Here is a 21087-nt window from a genome sequence, read left to right as displayed (position 1 = left end):
TTCCAACATCATTATTCCTCAATGAGAAAAAAAGAAATGGTGTTAGCAAGCATGGAGACACTTTTTCAAGGAGCCTTGCCTTGTGATTTGCCTGAAATACTCCTTCAGCAGAAACATGGAGGAAAGGGATTCCTGAAGACATGTTGAGCAGTTTTACAGAGGGATTTAAAACCTTGGGAGGGCTGAATTGTGGTGTCTGGAGAGCTGTTTGTGAAGGAGAGAAATGATCCACAAACACGAGGCTTTGCATTGTCTGGCTCTGCAGCACTGTTGAGCACTGTCATGCAGAAGCGAAGGCAGATGAAACTTCTTTCCCTGACATTGGAATGTCATATCCATAAGGGAAGAACCCTTCTGATCCTTTGCAGTCCAAGGGTCTCCATGGAAAGAGAAACCTAAAAAATATGTGGCTAATGGATGTGTTTAAAAGGAATTAAATGGTCAGAGTGAGTGACTGAAATGGCTACAGAAATATTAAGTCAAACCCACAAAATAAACGTATTACATTTAGAAGAAATAATGTTTACTAATGAGTAAATCATTTATGATGTCTTCTGGAAATTTAACAGCATCCATTGGCTGAAGCTTTACTCTTCATATTTAAAATAGCCAAATGTAAAGAACTTTGGTCTGTGGATGTTCAGGGAGGAAAGAAAGCTGTTCAAAAATAATGCCCTGTATTTGAACAATCTGGAGTGATACAATCTAATAAAGGGGAGAGATGAAACATCAAAAAGCTCAATTGCCCGTTGCAGACAGTTTGCCATCAGAGAGTGGCTCAGGACACCAGGTCACTGCCTCAGGCTGGCTCAGGGGTGCTGTCACAGTGCCCTGCTGGTGCTTTCGTGGGCCTTGGGTGAGGATCTGTCCCATCACATCCCAGCCACAAACGTGGTGGCTGTCACAGGAGACAGGGGGAATTAAGCCGTGTCACAGAGCTGCTGCCACGTGGGATGGATGAAACAAAACCACTCAGCAATGTAGAATCTAAAGCAGGGAAGGGCGAGTGCATGGCAATTTCCTTTCTGTGATGCACACACTACAAGCACGACTCAGAGCTCTAGACCTCTGTTCCCCACACGGTGCAGAGGAGGATTCCTTCTCTGGCCAGTCCGTGTGGCAGGTCCTGCCTTGGAGCTTGGCCCCTGCATGTGACAATTCCTCCTTTGGTCTTCACAGGCAGAAAGGAGGACAGGTCTAGGTAGGGCTCTGCAGGTGCTATAGGATCAGCAAGGAACTGTTTCTGGTTTCACTCTTAAATGTTTATGACAATCAAAAAGCAAATGGGTAACTTTTGCCTTCCTCCTGCATTTGGTCCTGCTTGGCCATAAAGAACAAAATCAGAAGTCTGGCAAATGTCCCATTATCAGTGCAATCCCACTGACTAGTTTGCATTCCCTTTCTCATCACTTTATTGGAATATGGTGTGGGACTCAGTCAGAAGACACATGGGAATCTATGCTGGCCATGCCAATGCAATTACTATGAGAAATTATATTTGTGGGATCATAAAAATACCTTGTTTATCTGAAGAGATACATTTCTCATAAAATGATGCCAACAGGAATTCATTAAAATTCATTGAAATGCCATCATTTACAGCTTTACTGCCATTTTCCCATTGTAGGAATCTCAGAGTGTGTAGCTCACGTGCATGGATCATTCCTGTGACTCTTAAAAACAGCTCCAACCTTCTCTTTCTCCTTTATCTTCTGGAGTTTTCTATCACTTAAAATGCCAGCTGTGCTTGAATGCAAGTGGATTAATTTTTTTTTCATTTGCTAGTTCTTGTTTATTTTTTAATAAAGAGCATTTGAATTTGTGTTCATAAAAGGTCCAAGATTGTCAAATGGCCTGAATTCAGCAATGGAACTGGGAAGGTTTTTGGGAGATCTGTTGGAGGTTTTTCTTTGTACATGTCTCAATTTGACACAAAAACATACAGTAGTTATCCCTTTAATAAGCTACAACATAGTCTAGCTGAACATGCATATTTTTTACAGCCTATAGTAAATTGTTTTTCTTGCTACATTCTTGTCTTTCTGCCCTTTGCAATGTGAGTAATACTGTCATAGTTCACCCAGCATTCAAGTTTAGGAGTTTAGGAGAGATGATGTTCAGGAGAAGGAAAATGTAAATAACAGAGCTGACTATGTGGGCTTAAACCTACTTAAGTCACAAACACTTAGTCAGTTTAACAGCATTTATAAAAGAGATGGGAATGGCAAAACGCACTTAACACATTCAACCAAACACAGGTTTACATTTCTCACTGAATCACTGTAATGTTTTTATCAGCACAAGATTTTTGTCAGAAGTCGAGATCCCCGAAGTGTGTCCTCACTTGGTTTTCACACACTTGAGGTCAGAGAGATGAGCCATCAGCCATACAAAAGAAAGCTATTTGTTCTTTCTGGGCTTTTGGGGTTTTTTTATGCTGGGAAAAAGGAATCATTTTTGGCCCAGACCAATTTAAGCTTTTGCTTGATGTGTTTTTGAAGTCCCTGTGAGTTTAGTTCAGGTCATCTCTCAGTGTTTTACGCCTCCCAGTGTAACTCACCGTACAGAGGAGCTGCCCATTTCAAAAGGAACAAACCAGACCCCGTTTGTACTGGTTTTACTTCACCCACCTGACCTGGGATTTTGCAGCAGGCCGCACAGGCTTCAGGTTTCTGGCTGAAATGACTGGGAAACCACCGAGCTCACAGAGACTCATCTGGGATTCTTCTGATGCAGGTGGTTTCCCATCTAGTGGTAACTGCCCTGAAAGGAGCTTTTTCTGCACTAGACAACAATTAACACGTTAGAAGTTAGCTCTGCAGTTTCATTTTTCATTTCCTGTGCTGCACTTGCTGCACAGAATCAGTTGTAACGTGAAGTTTAGTCAGTGGGAAACTCAGAAGGCAAATACCAAATTTCTAATTTGTGGCAGAGAGGACAAGCACTTGGCCTTTTGCATAATTTTTTTAAGGAAATGCAGGATATATTTTACTGGATAAAAATTCACAGGATAATAATCAAATACATAGGTTATAAGCTTGACCATCTTCACTGAAAAGAAGCTGCTTCTGCTGTGTTCAGCTCTGAAAATAATAGTAATAATAATAGTAATAGTAATAATTGATAATGTGCAGCCCTTATTTTAAGAGATATTTTGGACTGTGTATTGGAACAGAGATTATAAATTTTTTTCTCATTTTATTTTGTATTAGTATCTAATTCCTGTCCTCGGTCCAGTTCTTTTTTTACATTCTTTTAGTTGGCTTTAATGTTTTTCAGGTTTATTCCATATTCTCTTAGCTGTAAAAGCTGTCTGAGGGAAGGCACAGAGAAGAAGGCAGCTTAACCAACTGGCTTTTAAAACCAACTGTCTTCTGTAAAGGTCTTGTGGGACACAAAACCTTCCCCTGATGAGAAAATACCAGCAAGCACTCTGTACCATCCAACACCTACTGTGTTTTACCCTTTATTCACATGAACCACCAAAGGCCATTTTACTATGACTAATTAATGTGAAAAAAATAAAGTCTTCAGGCAGGGGAAAAAAAAAAATTTGCTTCATTAAAAAGACACGTTGGTGTGACAGGCAGGCAGTTACCTACCCATGGCTCGAAACACCCACGGTTTCCTAAAATATCAACAAAAGGTCCTCAGCTTTTCAAATGTGTCAAACCTAGAAAATGTCACGTGCTTTACTCACAGCACCAGGGAGTTACAACCATTCAGCATTTTCAAGGCAGTTAAAGATAAATGTAAATTAAAAGACGACAACAGTTGGGTTTTACCAATTTTATTTCTAGACTTTAGATTTTTTTGCTGGAAACTTGTCTGTTACAGGTCTGTTGGTGAAAATGTGCATTTCAGACCAGTGATGCCAATAAGTACAATATAAAAATGTACAAATCTGAATTGCTTTTGCTTACTACAGATTGTTATAATAACGTGACAAATAAAGCATCTCTGTTGGCACGTGAACCCACTTATCTGGATTTGGCCTTTTTCAGTACATACAATATTTCAAAAAAAATTTGCAGTACACACTACCACTCAGTGTAACACATAATAAAACCAACAAGCACTAAACTCAAGAATCATGTTTGGTTCAGGGACACAGAGATGCCACAAACAGAAGTGTTTTATGAGGTAAGCAGTAAGAAATGTTCCTGAAATTTGGACAGAATGTATCCAGTCCTCCTGGGTCCTGCGACTGCTAGTAGCATTGCAATGCTTATTTATGCACTATGTAGGATCTTAACTGCATTTGCCTCAAAATGAGTTCTAATTCTGTTTTGGTTTAGCAGCATACAGGCAACAGCTAGATTATTCTTCAGCATACAACTCTGTTAGCTGGCTTATTTATGAGATTTACAGGCTTTTTTTAAATTAGCATTATGCTATAATTATTAAAAAAAAAAAAAAAAACAAACAAAAAAACCCTAGTATATCATAACAGATTAAACACACAAAATACTTAGAGTTCCAGAAGATAACCTATCATACCAAATGATGTGTCCTAGCTGAGGGAGAACCACATCAGGTGGCACACAAGAGTTATATTATACTGCACCTTTCATATATCAATGTGGCTAGTAACACAACTTAAAACTACTATGATAATAAACCCCAGATCAGACAAAGTATCCAGCTTTATAAAATGCATAACAAAAAACAAAAAACAACAAAAAAAAAAAAAACACAAAAAAAAAAAAAAAAACAAATAAAAACAACCAACCCTTGACATAAATTGATCTTCTGAAATGTCTGCTAGTTTTTAAATTAATGCAGAGACCCATTCAGAGCAATGTTTGATGCATTTCTGTTTGCAGTAGAACTATGAGGCACTGTAAGAACATCAAAACCTGGTCTAGACACGGGTAACTGAAGTATGAGGTATTGTGAAACAGGAACCTTTTTTGGAATAGAGCAGTAATCACATTAAGTAAAAATTGATCACATAAAAAAATCTACAAAAAAAATGATGTCAATAATATAATTTTCTATGAGAAAATTAAAACCTATTACATGGCAGTATATGACATTGTATAACAAAAAAAAAAAAAAACTGATCCACAAAATAGCAGCAAAACACAATGACAAAGATACAGAAAAGCAATGTTAATTTTTTTTCAAACCATGCTGGGAATTTATCCATAGCAGCTCAATAAAAACGGAGCATCCACTCCTTTTCTTTTGTCTTTTTCTCTTTTTTTTATCTTTTGAATTTTTTATATTTTTTCCTTTTTTTGTTCTTTTTTGTTGTTGTTGTTGTTGTTGTTGTTTTTTACAATCAACACCTTAGCGGCAGTTTTCTCACATACATCTCACCATCACATTCTCCTCGAGCATCAACTTCAACAGCTATGTCCACGTCCCTTCAGCTACTTTCTAAAATAATAATAAAAAGATACATAGCCAAGATGTGCAAATTTTCTATTTGTAGCTAAATTAAAAAAAAAAAAAAAACCAACCAAAAATGGGGCATATTCTGGAATAAAAACTTCTTTCAAGTACTCCAATTTTCATATCTATTAACTATGGCGTTTTTCATGGTTAGACTGCTTTTGAAAATGTATAGGAAGGGGCCAAATAGACTGCCTGGTTTTGGGTTTGTTCTTTGAAGCGTGTCCTTTTTTTTTGCTTTAATAAGCTGGGTTAAAACTGCAACATCAAGGGTAGAAAGATTTTCTTTTTCAAAAGGGGCAATTGCATTAATTTACAAATCATACTGGCCTTACGAACATCCTCTGCAATAAATATTCTTTTTAGCCTTAACTATAAATTATATATTTTAGTGTTTAAAAACCTTCAGTTGTAAAAACATCTAGTGATAATCCTTAAAACTATGTGTCCTATATGTGAACCTTTAAGGCCCCTAATTTATAAAGATGAGTTGGCACCAAAGGATTCTAAACTCCAAACTTTTCTATAGAAAAGGAAAGGAAGATATCCTGGCAATTTGTGAATGCAATTTTCTCTCACTGGAACACAACCTTCGGAAAAAAAGAATCACCTCTCCTCTAACACCATAGTTAAATGCACTTGCTTTGCAATTCCAAGTTTGCCAACAAGCACTTTATATATTTCCAAACCATTCCATTAAAAATAACAAACAAACAAAAAAAAAATTCCCACACAATAAAAGAATGTATTTCCTATATCTAATGGACTGAAAGTGCTTTGAATGGAATGGTTTTAGAATATTACAAACAAACAAAAAAAAAAAAAAAAAAAAAAAAAGACTGAACTGTGGATTGAACCTGACCATAATTAGGCTGAATATCTGTGGGGTCAGAACAGCATTTTTACACAGGTAACTACAAAAATAGGAAGATTACAAAAATATAATATATTATGTCACTATTTCGGTTTCTCTTTATAATAGGGTCCTGTATGAGTAGTACATTGGCCTTTCCCAACCACGCTAAGCTGGAACCCTACAAATGCCTCAATGCACAGGCAATCCACAGGCACAAAAAAAAAAAAAAGATTAACATATAATAATGCTGCATACTAATATACACTAACTTATGGGTTACGTTAACCATTTATAAGGTGAAGAGGATAAAAAAAAAACCTAAGGAAATAAAATAAACATTTACAGATGAATTATAAAGTGACTAAATGCATAAGCAAGCAAGATACAGAAAAGCCTAGAACTGCGTTAAAGCTATGCTTTTTAAAGAGAAAGAATATTTCATTTACTATCTAAAAAAAAAAAAAAACACCCTCTTCTACTTTAAAAATGGTTGGTTGGTTTGTTTTATATGTAAGAAATCAAATCTAATACCTCCCCTGGAGACATTTTGTGTGTTAATGCCTATTTTTACAACATACAGACAAGAACACTTCAATATAAAAACTAGTTGATTATTATTGTATAAAATCCTCTATTTTTGTAGCACAAACCCCTGGGGGTAATGCAAATACTATTTTTTCTTTTTTTAAGACAGTTTTTGGGGTATTTTTTTGTTTATTTGTTTGTTTGAAGTCACAGATGGAAGGGAGACAGAGCGAGGAAAAAAATATAACAAGACTGGTTTTCCCTTCTGGTATAAAAACGTCCTGGAGAAAAGGGTTTCTGGGGGGGAGATCCTGACGCCGATTCCATCTCAGATGCCCTTTCTTTGTCTGCTTTTCTTGCCAAGCAAATCCATTTAGGAAGTCCTCTTTAAATGTTCACGTCTCGCACATCAGTAGGCGTGCAGGAGAGGTCTGCTTCGTCCTCTACAGTCTTTGTTTCTGAGGATACGTTGTGCTGCTGTGCCTGGCGTAGACTGGACTCCAGGAGGGACTCAATCTGTTCTTGGCAGGCTCGTAAACAATCCTGCAGGAGGGTGCAATGGAAAGGGGAAAAAAAGAGAGAGAGAGACCCAAGAGTCCTTTAGAAAGATCACAGGGTAAAATACTGGTTTCTTGACAAAGCAAGAGAAATGTCACCAGGTTATCTGGGAGAGCAGCAGGCTGGAAAGGAGGGTGGGAAGAGCAGAAGCACCCGACAGTGAAAGGACTGGCTGAGCAAGCCTGTTTTTTTGCAGATTGTACCTTGCACTGCTGCTTCTCTGCCTGTGCTGCTTACAGCTCTCTACAAGCCCACTGCTCACAACTGTGATTTCTGCTTTTACCCCAGGAACCCTTCAGCAGTGGAGTTTGCTAGAAGCGATGCTCACCAACACTGACTTTCCTCCCAGGGCTAAATTCCAATGACAGAAATGCCATTTATATGTTGAGATTGCCTGCCAGCTGCTGCAATGTCCAGCTGTGGGCAGCTGATAAACTCCTAACCCTGAAAGCATCTCCAGAGATTGGACTGGACTGCCAGACCCCAAAAGGGAGAGGTCTCTCAGGAGCACCACAAAGCGCCTCCCTAACCATGCACTACCAAGCCCATCCAAGCTACCACATCCACCTGGAAATCTCAGCCAGGGTGAGACATTTTCCTCTCATTTCTGCTTGTGAGACATTTCCCCCTCACTTCCAAAGCGCCTTCTCCAAGCTGGATGTGCACACACTCCTCCTGAGGGTTCAGGAGGCTGCATAGGCCTCGCTGGGAATTTAAAAACTGCAAAGAACTAAGGAAGGTCCTGTCTGTGGTGGGGAAAGGCAACTTCCCCCAGGCATTATGCCACACCATGAGGAGAGATATCAGATTCCCAGCCAGCAGAATTGGAGAAGGCCTTTTAGCTCAACCTGCACAGCTTCCTGCAGGCTGTGGAGCCCTGTACACCCACTGCAGTGGCACAGAAATGGTGCCCTAAACAGCCCAAACAATCCCTCAGCATTTTGCCAAAACGCATCCAGTGTGCTGTTTACCTTTATCTTTATAACAAACACGGTAAGCTTTTCCCCCCAACATCTTTAACTCTGTGCATGAAGGACTTTGAAGTTTCCTTTCAGCATTGCCTTTTCTGATTTAACCTATGACATGTGTTAGCCCTTGCGGTGAACCCAGTCTTCCATGATAAATTGCCGTCAAAAGTGTTAGGATGTGCATGACTGAGAATGAATGTTGTTTTCCTGAGAGGGTGACCTGCCTGCTGTTTTCTTTATTTCCCAGTTTCAATTCTGCCTTCATTCAGAGGCTTCTTGTGTGATCTACCAGCTTTTCACTGATTTCACTACCACAAGAATCTCCTCTGCCACCAATAAGGGCACATGGCATTTGGGGTAAAATAAGATTAGAAACCCAAGCAAACAATTCTCTGCAAGTCCTTTCTGAGAGAGAGGGAGGTTAATCCTACCTCTAAGCAGATCAGACCATCAGTTACAGCTCACTGAAAACACATAACCTATGACCTTTCCTGGTTTAAAGCCTAGTGTAATATTTCCTCTTGACAGAGACACACAGCGTTTTAAATGACAAAAAGAAACGCCTCATATCCTAAAGTCATCATCATGCCTTTTGCTCCTGCATACCTCTGGCCTCCACAATAAGGTCTCTATGAAGTCCCTGCACCCAGCCCTCCTCCAGATATGATGGATCAATCCTGACTGTAAGGCTCCCCCTTGGACCACAGGCACAGTAAAGAGTCCACACCAGCTTTAGGTGATCCTGGCTTTACAAAGCCACCTCTGGGGATAATTCTCTTTTAGCACGTTCAGTGGCCCAAACTGAAAGCATTTTAATTTTTCAGAGCAGAATGAATCGTCTTGGGTTTTGTTTTAGGGGTTTTTTTTCAGGTGGGAGTACATTTCATGGTGAGTTTTGATGGGAACTTTGTGGGGATTTTTTTTAGTCCTGACCATTTGCATATATCGTGTTTGAGCTCTGAAAACTAAAACCATTCAAAAGAATTTCTATAAATACCTATTCTTCTCCCTCTGGAGTCCAGTTATGAATAATTACATAGGACTATGTAATTTAAAGGTACTTTTTGTCCAGAGATTTTTTTTCATTTAAAATTCTCAGAGTGCAGCACGCTGTAACTGTTTTTTTTTAAAAACAATCTTTACAATATATTATGAACAGACTGCCATAAGCTACAGTTGAATGAAAACTTTTTTTTTACTCTTTAAGGCATTTTGTCCATGTCTTATTAACATGGCTATTAGATAAATAGTTTGCCTGTAGGAATGCATTAGAGCTAGCAAAAAACAACTGCAAAACATAAAATTCACTGTGAACGACCTCACCAAAGCTGTTTTCATTCTCAGTACTTCCCAACACTGAAAAGCAAATACGAAACTTGTGCATTACTCTGATAACTTCTCCCAACAACTTTTCTGCTTCACTACCCAAATTTTCAATGCCCACAGTTTGTTCAAGGTCATAAACCCTTCCTGGACTAATTAAGCTCCTCAGTAAAAAAAAAAAAAAAAAAAAAAAAAAAAAAAAAGAAAAAAATAACTTGCTAGCTTAACTGATGTGGTCAAATACTTTTAAGACACAGTGGACATGATCAGGCTCCAGGGTCACACAGTAAAGGAAACAAACAACAACAAAAAAGGAACTGCCTGGAAATCCTTTGTTCCTGCCTGACCCATTGTGGATAACAAGCACATGTTTGAAGGTGCCTCTGAGAAGGGGCAGGCAGGAGGCAAATTCCAGTGCACGAACAGACAGCATGGAGACCCAATCTAATCTAGTTCAGCAAATTTCTGGCCTGGAAATGAATGTCAGGTAAAATTCCATCTGTTTGGATGATGGGGTCAAGAATAGAATGATGGAAGACAGCCCAAGACTTCTAATTGTGATTATCTGACTTCTAATTACCCCTGATCAAAGGCAAAATGGGAAATTGGACTCCTACCAACACATAAACATGAACCATAAAGGAATTCCAATCAGGTGATATTCATTTATTCATTTTATTTTAGATTCAGCTCTCTTTGAGACTGAAGGTAAAAAAGTGTAATTATGTAACCTGAAATCCAACAGACCTGTGCTCCAGCTAACAGATCATCAGGGGGAACACTAGCCCTGCTCTTAACATTCCAAGACTATCCAACATAAAACCTGTTCCCTGACAAGGGGAACCATCACTGGTTCCATACAAATCCTAGTGAAATGGGATAGCAGGAATGGCATTTGATACCATGGGTCACACAGACAGGAATTTTGGGAAAGTCTCCCTGCAGGGGAATCATACGAAATCTGTACGAAACCAAGCAGATTTCTCTCCCAGAACAACTGCAGTGGAAGTTGTTGTTCCCTTATTCCATTCCAAACACAACAATATACCTGTGCATACACAGAACTTTGTGATGCTAATTTTCTGTAGCAATCCATACAAAAATCCTTATTTCTACCTAACACTTGAATATATTTAACACTAGAAGCTGGAGGGGAGGTACTCCCTTTTCAAGCTGTTAACCAAGTCCAGGTCAGATTGCGGCCTTGCAATGACTCAGGACAATTAAAATGAAATAATTTTTAAAAATCCTCTTTTCTTCCTAAAGCAACTTTGTTTTCTTTTTCAAGAGCTCTGTCATCAACTAAGTCAAGTCACATAAGGACAGGCAGTTGTTCTGCATGATGTGAGAGAATCCACTTCAGTGCCCAGTATCAGGAATGGTTAAATCATCTTGCTTGAATCAAGATGCTGCCTGGACAGACAGCAAGCATTTTCCCTCAGTACCTGCTTCAAACATCTCACCCTGGACAGAGGCCAACCACACACTGGAATTATCTGCATTGTTCACAAACTGACTAAAAGCACCACACGTGAGTACCAAACTGAGCAGCCCATTAGTTCAGCATTTCTTAGAGAATTCAGCATTTCAGGTGCTTAGGGCATTTAACACTTCCACACTGCATTACTTCAGCTGCAGTGAGGTAAGTGGCAAAAAGAACGTGCTCAATACTGAGGCACCGTTCAGGTGATAAAATTATATAAAACATAAAATTACAAGCTGAGATACTGCATTTACAACAATTGTTTCACACAGTCTATATAAAGTAAAATATTCATTTGAGAATAATTAATTGCAATGAAATTGTTCAATCCCATCAACAAAGCCCAATTACACAAACCCAGTTTTGCGTGGCTGGACTGGGACATTTTTCTACGCATTTAAATTATTAACATGTAAAATAATTTAACAGCATCTCCAAGATTCTGCTCCTAACCACAGAGTTGTCTTTATTTGACTCATTGTCCGGCTCTTGGAGACCTCACAAGAACCTTTTTAAAGCATCCATTTATTGGTCTTCCACATTGTTACAAAACAAAGCTCAACTCTGCCCCAACTTCACACACCATTATGACATGGATCATTGACTTTAGGTCTTCCTTGTAGGCTCCCTTCCTGGCCCATTCACTCATGAAAGGTTTATTGCTCACTAGTTACTGATGTGCATCTCCTGGAAGCTGCAGAGCAAAATGAAGGGTCCTGAGAGGACCATCTACCTTGTCAGAAAGTCGTGGGACAAGCACTCATTCCAAAAAGGAATTCAATACCAGCTACTGTGAAGGTCCAGCAAGTAATAAACCAAATTAGATCATTAGAACTCTTTTAAGAAGAGCTTTTTCACACCACTTGGCACAATAAAAGGCCTCAAGAATGGTCAAAGATAAGGTCAGAGTTACCACGAGGTCTCAGCAAACTGTTTCCTGGTCTTATTCCCCAAGTTTTGTTTTACAGGGGCTTCTGGTTTAATTACTCCCAGCCAAACACATCCTAAATTGGGGCAGGGCTTCCTCCTGTCCCAAACACCAGAGCTGGATGTGCCATTCCCAACTGGGCATCACAGATTATCACAGTGGGCATCACAACAGCCAAACAAGCAAGAGAACACATTGAGAACCCCCACTCTGAGGCTTGACCTCTCCCAAGATTTACTGTCAGATTAGCTCCCATGCAGCAAGCAGGCATTCATTCTTAAAAAACCCTTAATGCAGGAGATCAACCGAGAGGAAGAGTCACTTACCGGGTCACATTTGATAACTTGTGATAGGAAATGTGTGAGGCATTGATAGGAGAGGAAAGTGTTAGTGTTCCCCAGATGCAGGCCTTGCACAGCTGCTACCACGCTGCCAGCTGCGATCATGGAGGGTGGGTTTGAAATAAATTTAATATCTGTATGAAGAAAGGAGAGAAACAAAAAAAAAAAAAAAAAAAAAAAAGAGAGAAAAAAAAGAAGACTGAAATGATTGCTTTAGGAGAAGCCTGTCCATACACATACACTCTTTGTACCAGCATGGCTTTCAGCTGCCAACTATTGCATCCAAAAAGGCAGTGAGAATGGTGAGCAGAAAGGTGCCTCCTGCTGTAAAACTCTTACAGGTCCAAACCTGCAAACACTTATCCACATGAGCAACTGCTCTGCAGAGAGTGGCCCTTCCTAGCACTGGGCCTGGGAGGCCATTCATCACTCGGAGGCACTTTTATCATAAGCAGGGCCCCCATTTGTCCAGGTTTAAATGCTTTGCTCCTGTGAATAATGCCATGGGGGTCAATGGCACTGCACATCTGAGAAAACCTGTTCACATCCTGCAGTGTTTTGCATGGTCAGACCCAAGGTGCACTCTAACAACGAGTCCTGGGCCCCTTCAATGCAGAAACTTTTGCTCTAACACGCAAAGGAATATTGCTTTAATGAACAACAACATCAACAAAAAGAAAGAAAAGAGAAAGACTGCTTAACCCTGTCAGGAGGCAGATAATCCATATTTAAATTAAGGTTTCATCTTAAAAATGCTTTGTCTCAACCTAGTCTCTTGTCAGTGGCTGCCATCCATCCTGGCAACAGGGATTTAATGTAAATGTGGCATAACTAAGTGACGGGGGTCCCAAGAATTGGCGGACAATCAGTTACATTCTGATGTGACACCATGCTGACAAGAGGCTGGGCCCCCTTCCAGACTGCATTGCTGTAGGTCTCTCCACAAAGCCACTCCCAGGATCCCTTAAGGGGCTATCTCTGCCATTTAGCATGTTTTGCCTTTGGGTTTGTTTGATTTGGTTTGGGTTTTTCTAGGTTTTTTTTTTGTTTGTTTTTTTTTGGTTTTTTTTTTAATAATAATAATAGTCTACATTTTAATGATAAGGCTCTTTTCTGCTGAGCAAGAATGCATTTGATCTGTGGCAGTGAACACCTTGGTGGAGAATCAGGAACAAAGGAAGCAAGTGGCACAAGTCAAGGTCCAGTTTTGTGAGGGAGAAAGGGAAACACTGCAATGTACACCAGAACCTGAGATACATTCCTTCAGCTTTTATCAGAACACAACTTCCTCTGGGTTGGAAAAATATAAACCATCTGTCAAAGCCCTGAATGAAATCAAAGGAATGGACAGCTTAGAGGGCTCAGTGGAACTGTTTAAGTATTAAATCATGCATCTCCTTTATTATGATAAAATAACTTTTGTGTAAATGTTTTACCAGTGGAACTAAAGCCTTCAGGACTCCATGGAAGTCCTGGCTCTGAATCTGTTTATTCAGACACCTCTGACACTCCACTGTGGCCTTGACCAATACCCACCTTCAAAGGGGCATTTGGCCCAGCATCCTGCAAACCTCCAAAACTGAACTGATACATGAAATTCTGGCCAAGCTTTGGGGATGCACTGCCAGCGAAAAGGCAAGTCTGAGCTAAAGTCATCTCGTTTATGTTAAAATAAACACATCAAAATAAATTTGGCTTGCCCCTTTTTCCTAACCTACCTGTTTCCAGGCAGATGTAAACACATCCACCTTCTAGCAAGCTGCTGTCATTCCCAAAAAAACTCCTAAAAGCTCTGCCATTCCAAAGCCAGTCCTGAACTGAAATAGTGACACAGAACTGCAGGTGGACTTTGGAAATGGGGGATTCCCAGCAGGGATCCCACCAGGATGGGGTTGCTCAGAGGGGTAGAGTGGCAGTGCCTTCCCGACACTGTTTACGATGCTCCACAAACAGGACATGACCAAAATGTGTCACTCTAATGAGCCTGTCCTGACAGGATCACGTTTGGGATTAATATTTGTGTTCTTCTTTTAAATGGAGCAGTAAACAAGAACATGAATTCGTAGTCACACCCTCATTCTTTCCAAGGTGGAAAAGTGATAATGAAGTTTAAATGACCAGTTTGTGTCTGTCCCTATAACCACTCCAGACAAGCAGCATGGACTGCCTTTTTGTTGCAACTCAACAAGGAATTATTTGTGGCAGAGGCCACTAATTTCAGCATATTAATCAGGGGGCCCCTCTCGCCTGTAATTGGATGCCCCCAAGTGAAGAGTGTGGCATCATTGTCAGCCTCCATCGCCTCATCTTGCGCTATTGAGCACTCAGGAACAAGGGGGCTTCGGTGAGATGAATTAGACCTGACACAGCCACAATGGGGTAGGGGGCCCCATCAATTGAAGCACACATCCCCAGTAGCCTATCTGAGACTTCATCCAAAAAGAATAAACAACTTCAGCGTTGTTAAAAAGAGAGAGAGGGAGAGAGAGAGGAGGGGGAGGAGAGAGAAGAATGCCAGCCACCCTGAAGGGAGGACAAAGCAGGCATATAGGCGCTGCAGCGCTTTAAAAAAAAATTCCTAACAAGGCGAGTCACCCCTTTTCCTTTTTAAATGGAGCAGCAATTCCATCCGTCTGGAGAGCTGGGGGCTATGAATGAAAATCTTTTCATTGAGGCAAATCAAAACTGTGAACATAAATCACTTGCTGCAAGATGCAACAGGTTCCAACTGGTCACATACCTTGAGACTTCCAATTTTATAAAGGCCGGAGAATGGGAGAATTGTAACGTGCTCATTTCAAAGGGAGATCCTTCTTTCTCCTTTGGAGAGGACCAAAGCAATAACAATAATAACAGCAATAATAATAATAATAATAATAATAATAATAATAATAATAATAATAACAAGCCTGGTATGTTTTGATAACCAGAGGAACATAATGAAATGCTGAAGCTCCAATATTTGTTGCTATTCATTGTTATGCTTGTATAGAGCTGCAGTTCTCCCTCAACACCGGTCTTAACTTGGGCCAAAAGAGGCCTGCTTCCTTTTGAGCTCTCCCTGCCTTGCTCTGCCATGCCAAAGTCCCATTCATTAAGCTCAATTATGTGTTAACTTCAAACAAGCCCTGGTAATTTTTTTTTCTTTTCTCTTTTCTTTTTTTCTTTCTTTTTCGCTTTTTCTCCCAAACCTACCACAGCACAAAGGCATCCTTTGGTGAAAATGGATTTTTCAAAACCAAACCAAATCGAACAAATCCACTTCTGCTTCTACTAACCAGACAACTGGAGGGGGAGCCTAGGAGGAATTCCCCTCAACTTCACCTTGCAGTGCAACATTCTTTTTCTGGAGCAAACACATACACACTCATCTACAAACACTTCCACAGGCTTCACCTTGGTAAGCCAACTGGCCAAGGGTTTGTTTTCTAAGCAAGGATTATTTTGCAGTGTCTTCACAGGAGAACCTCCTTTACAGAAGAGGACACAGGCAGAGGAGAGACTGCACTTGCCCCTGAGGCCACTTAAGCGAGTTGTCAGTGTCCCCAGTGGACTTTGGATCAGGCCCCACAGCATCCAGGCAGCACAAGGCATTTGCAGTCCATCTAGGTTCGTTTTGGCAAGGGGAAATGCAGCACGACCCAGCAACAGCAAAGCAAAGTCCAGATGCTGCTTAAGCCACATGTGATCTTCACTAGCCAACAAAGAAGTCATGAGAAAAGCAAAAAGGTAGAGAAAGCCCTGATATCCAAAAATAACAATAAAAACACAGAGCCTAGTGGCAGCCTTCCTGAGTGCTCCTTCCCCAGGCAATATTCCCAGCTCCAGTAGGGAGCTGCAGAGGGCCCCAACTGGTGAGCTCAGCACTGTTTTTTTTAAAAGCTCAGTAAAACTCCCAGAACATGGTTCTCATTTACTGATCCATTCTCCAGCTGTGGTGTGCAGCAGTGTTAAATAAAGGCTCTGGATGTGCTTCCTAAAAGAAACATAACAACACCGACAGTAGATCAAAGTACTGGACTCTTAGCAAGTCTCCAACCTTTGAACTACTCTTGCTTTCATCCCTGTCATTGCCAACACAACAACCTAGGTTAAACATCCCCACATCCAAAGGGGAGCCCGGGTGGCTGTTCTTTTTAGCTCCAAACTTAGCAAATCATGCCTCCAGAGTCGCAGCAGCCTCGGATCTGGCAGAACCTGGCATGGAGGGACAACACTGGACTTTCCCAAAATGTTTCTGCCGGTGGTTTGAAGGTTGTGGTGCTCCCAGCACCAAGCATTACTCCAGGCAACCTCACCTACGAGCTGCCCCTTACGCTGATTTTAGACCCAAGATGAAGAGCAACGCCACTGTTTATAAACTTCTCTTTTATGGCTTGGTTGTTCTACCTTTAAGGCCTCGCAGCGGGGCTGGTTCTGTGAAATAAAACTTTTTTTTTTTTTTTTTTTTTAAACTTTGTGGGTTTTTTTTTGTTTTTTTTGTTCCTTCTGAGCTCCTGCCATCTTCCTTCCACTTTTTTCACACCAAATCCAGCCTCTGGAGAACAAGCCAGACGGCACTAGCGGGTGCCACCGGCCACGCGCGTCCGTCCCGCCGAGGTTTTGGAGCGTGGATACCACGGCTCCTGGGCGTCTTTGGAGGCTGGCCCTGCTCACGGCTCCAGCACAGCACGTGGTCACGAGGGTGCAGATGGCAGCGGCTCGGTCCTGTGCCAGGAAAAGCCTCCGTGCCGCGTGGCCCTCCTCCAATCCACCGGCCACCGAGGAGGGAAGGGAGGGGGGAAGAGGCAGCTTGAAGAGGGAAGGTTTAAAACCCCCACGCAGTGCCGTTCACAGGCAAAATCTCCCTCTGCCTCATCCTAGAGAATGAATCCACACAGGGAGGGATTCCCTGCACGGGCAGTGAGCCTTTTGCAGCACCCACATAAACCCGGTGTGGGGAGGCGAGGAAATCATGAAATCATGAAATCACACCGTGCTGAGCTACAGACAGTGATTTGGGGTCCCCCTCCCTGACATCCACACAAAACTCCGACTCAGAGGCGAAATATCTTCTGAAAATAAAAAAAAACTTACCTCTGGCAAAGTAATCCACCTTCTGCAAACAAGGGGCAATAATCGGGGCTTAAACTACCTCCCCGCAGCTCTGAGACCAACAGCTACGGGAAGCTTTACAAGCCAGGGGGTGGGCGCATGGTGTCGGGGAGCAACGCGCTTTGCGCAACGTGCAGGGCTCATACCTGTAGCGCACAGAGCCACAAAAGTCTGAGCATGTTTACGGATGATCTGCTTGGTGTCCTCTGCCAGAGGCATTTTAGTGAGGAAATGTTCAATGAAATCGTGGGGGGTCATTGCGGCCAGATTCCATTTCAGCTTATTCACCAGCAGCAGCTCCATTTGCTGCAAAGAGAAGAGAGAGGGACGGGAAAGGGGAAGGAGAGAAGCGGAAGGAGCAGGGGGTGGGGTGGGGGGAGCGTGGTTAGAGCCGCTCGCACACGGTGCTGCCGGGGCTCGGCGGCAGCAGCAGCAGCAGCAGCGGCAGCGCCGGGCCGGGAGCGGCACCGGGCCCCCCCGCGCCGGGGCAGCGCCCGCCGCGGCCGCCAGGGGGAGCCCGCGGGCCGCCCAGCGCCGGGCCGGCCGCCGGTGCCGCTCCCGCTCCCGATCCCATCCCGGCCCCATCCCGGCCCGCGCCGCATCCGCAGCTACCGCCCGCCGCTTCCCAACGTGCGGCGTTGCCGTCATTTTCCCCTGCTTTTTTTTTTTTTATACTTTTCTTAAATTTTTTGCATCGATTTTTTTTTTTTTTTTTTTATTCCTGAAGCGACTGAACGTGAAATTACCAGTAATTCGTCGGGTCTAATGGAGTTATCTGTATAAATGCACAGTTTTTCTGCGGTCAGAGGAATAGTTTCCTTCATTTTTGAAGCCACAAACATGCAGGTAGCTCCGAGCAATTGCAATCGGCTTTTCTTGAGGGGTTCGAACGACAAAAATCTGTCCAAATAATTCATAGCCAAGGGGAAAACTTCCTCTTCGCACTTCTGCTCCTCGCAAACCTGCAAGAAGGAGAGAGATCGTTGAAGAATAATTTAATTGAGGCGAAAGACAGGCTTGTCCCGCTGCTCTCGCCCTCCCTCCTCCCTCACCCCCAGGCTTTGAAGGGCAAGGTTGAAGGAGACGAGGAGGAAACGCAGTTGGGGGAAAATGGATAAATATGGGAAAAGCAGAGGCATCAAAGAAAACGAAAGTCACGAGTGACAAAGTGGGGGGAAATGTTGCGTTAGAAACCCGCAGGCGATTCATGGCAAAAGGGGAGGAGGGTAATCGAAGAAGAGGTCTGTGCCCAGTTTTTCAGCCCCTAAGAACAAATTTTTAAAAAGGGAAGAAGACGGAAAGCGGAGGAAAATGCTAACCCCCGTGGTCGGTAACGGGGTGCAGAGCCGGGCTCGGCCCCGGGTTTATTTATTTCGCTTCTATTTTTTCATCTAATTTGCCGTTGTGCTGCCGATTCCCCTCCGGTCGAGACACAAAGGTGGCGTCCAGCCTCATTTCCCCAGACGTCATCTTTTCAAAAAATATTTAAAAATATTTAAAAAATTATTCGACCTCTCAAAAAAGGCTGAAAATGAAGCGGCAGGGGTCCTTTACCGAGCCCCGTGCCTCTGGTGCTGCTGGGGGGCTCCAGGAGGATCCCCCGAAGTGAAATCCACCGCCTCCCTCTCTCGCCCTGCAGCACAGCCGGGCGCGACATTTCCCAGAGCAAGGCAGGGCGCTGCGGTTTCAAAAATTAATTAAAAATACATCGCGGGCACCCACGGCTTCCGAAAAGGCATGAAAATGTAGCCCAGCTCCTGGGGCTCCCTCTGGGACCCCCCCCAGACGTGTCTCGCCAGGGACCGGGCCCTTTCCAACTGTTTTTTCCCAGGCGACCTTGCCGCTTGCTGCCGCAGCACAAGCGTGCCTTTGAGGGGTGACCGCAGCTCCAGCCTGTCTTCAGGCTGAACAAAGAAACTTTCACCCTGCAGCTCCCCCCAGAAAGGCCGGAGCCCCTCGGGCCGGTCCCCCTGCCCGCAGCCCCAGCGGGGTCCCCCGGCCCCCGACCTTCCTCCCCCGGCCCCTTCCCCCGCTCCCCCCGCCACACACACACACACACACACCCTTGGCTTTGCTCCCCGGGACTTTCTTCGTTTTTCTCCCGATTAATAAACACTTTTTGCTTTGCAAATAAAAGAACAAAGATGGCGCATAATACTGGCACGGGCAGCCGCCTGCATACGTGTACAAGGATATTAATTTAAAATAAAAATCCCCCAGAAAACACGGGCTGGCAGCAGGGGCCGGCAGCGCGGCCGGGGGTTCGGCGGCCGGGCCGGAGCCGCTCCCCGCCGGGCCCGGGGAGCCCCGAGCCGGCTCTGCCCCGGCTCCGCCGAGCCCCGACGGCCGGGAAAGGCGCCGGGCACCCCCCGAGCCCCGGGGGCACCGGGCAGGGATGGGGGGGGGCTCATCCGCCGCCTCTCAGCGCCGGGAGCCGGCGGCCGCAGCGGGGACGCGGAGCCGGCGGCCGCCGCCACCTCGGGCCGCGTCCCCTCGCTCCACGCGGGCGTCTCCGAGGGCAGGCAACGTGTGCCGAGCCGGGAAAGCGATCCCGGGGGAAAGGCAGGGGGGCCGGGAGATGGGGCAGCGGCTCCCCCGGCTTAATTCGTTTCGGTGGCCGGAGGTTGCAAGGAAAAAAAAGTCGCCGAAAGATACAAACCTCCAGCATCCAAGTGGCAACTATTTTCCTCATATATGGCAAGATTTCTTTCTGCACGCACTTGAAGTAGGAGACGGAGGGCGAGCAGGTCTCCTCCGCCTTGAGCATTGTCTGCAGCACCCTGTCATTGAGGAGGCTGGCATCCAGGTAGGCTCGTCGGATGGTCTCCACCTCGCAGCACAGCAGCTGATGTTCCATGTCTGCCTTCGTCGCCTCGAGTCAGTTCTCTGCAGCAGGACTGAGTCAGTCGCTCGCTCGCTCTCTCTCTCTTCCCCTTCCAGGAGTCCCTTGGATGCTGCTTCTGCTACTGCCGCTACAGCCCTCTGGAGGCTGAAAAACTTTCTAACTTCCAACAAAACTCTCCTGGTGTAGTCTCTGTGACGTTACTGTTGTTAAGCAGAGATCAAAGCACGAGAGAGAATGAGAAAGAGGGAGAGAGCCAAAAGCAAGGGGCAGAGCCCTAAAGCCATCCCATAGGCTTCAAGTCCTTCCCCTTTGCTTAGCTTATAGAGAGCAGGGTTTTAATGCAAATGAGACAAGGGCTCGCTTTCTTCAAGGGCAAGGCAGAAGTGGGGGAAACCCAAATTGTCTCTTCAGTGGATCATGCATAATTTTAAAAATGGAGCAAGTTCTGCACTGGGAGCCAAATGATGAATGGGGCTAAGGCCACACACAGACATCAGGGAGAGAAATGCAAGGAGACTTTGTATTATTTTACGGGGGCGCCAGGGAGGGGAGCAGAGTGGAGCAGCACCAGTGCCTCGCTGTTTGCTATCAATATTATTATTATTATTATTATTATTATTATTATTATTATTATTATTATTATTATTATTATTATTAGTGCTGTCACTGGCACGAAGCTGCCGTGCTGTCCTTTAAAAAGGTGCACTCCCAGCCTGAATGCCGACTCCTCTTTGTAGCTGGTCCCAAGGGAAAACCTTTCTCCCAT

At 43.6% G+C, this 21087-nt stretch overlaps 1 protein-coding gene across 1 annotated transcript; it reads right to left on the bottom strand.

Annotated features, from left to right (window-relative positions):
• Nucleotides 1-3774: 3774 nt before the first annotated feature.
• On the bottom strand, nt 3775-20444 carry CCND1 (cyclin D1). The gene is made up of 5 exons (XM_059473984.1): nt 20136-20444; nt 18223-18438; nt 17623-17782; nt 12368-12516; nt 3775-7324 (listed from the first exon to the last, which is right to left on the bottom strand). Exons 1-5 carry the CDS (start codon nt 20331-20333, stop codon nt 7169-7171), a joined length of 879 nt encoding a protein of 292 aa, XP_059329967.1. The 5' UTR covers nt 20334-20444; the 3' UTR covers nt 3775-7168.
• Nucleotides 20445-21087: the final 643 nt, after the last annotated feature.

The sequence above is a fragment of the Ammospiza nelsoni genome, chromosome 6 (genome assembly GCF_027579445.1).
Source record: "Ammospiza nelsoni isolate bAmmNel1 chromosome 6, bAmmNel1.pri, whole genome shotgun sequence".
NCBI lineage: Eukaryota > Metazoa > Chordata > Aves > Passeriformes > Passerellidae > Ammospiza > Ammospiza nelsoni.
Note: the sequence above shows the minus strand (reverse complement) of the source record. Positions and strands in the feature narration are given on the sequence as shown.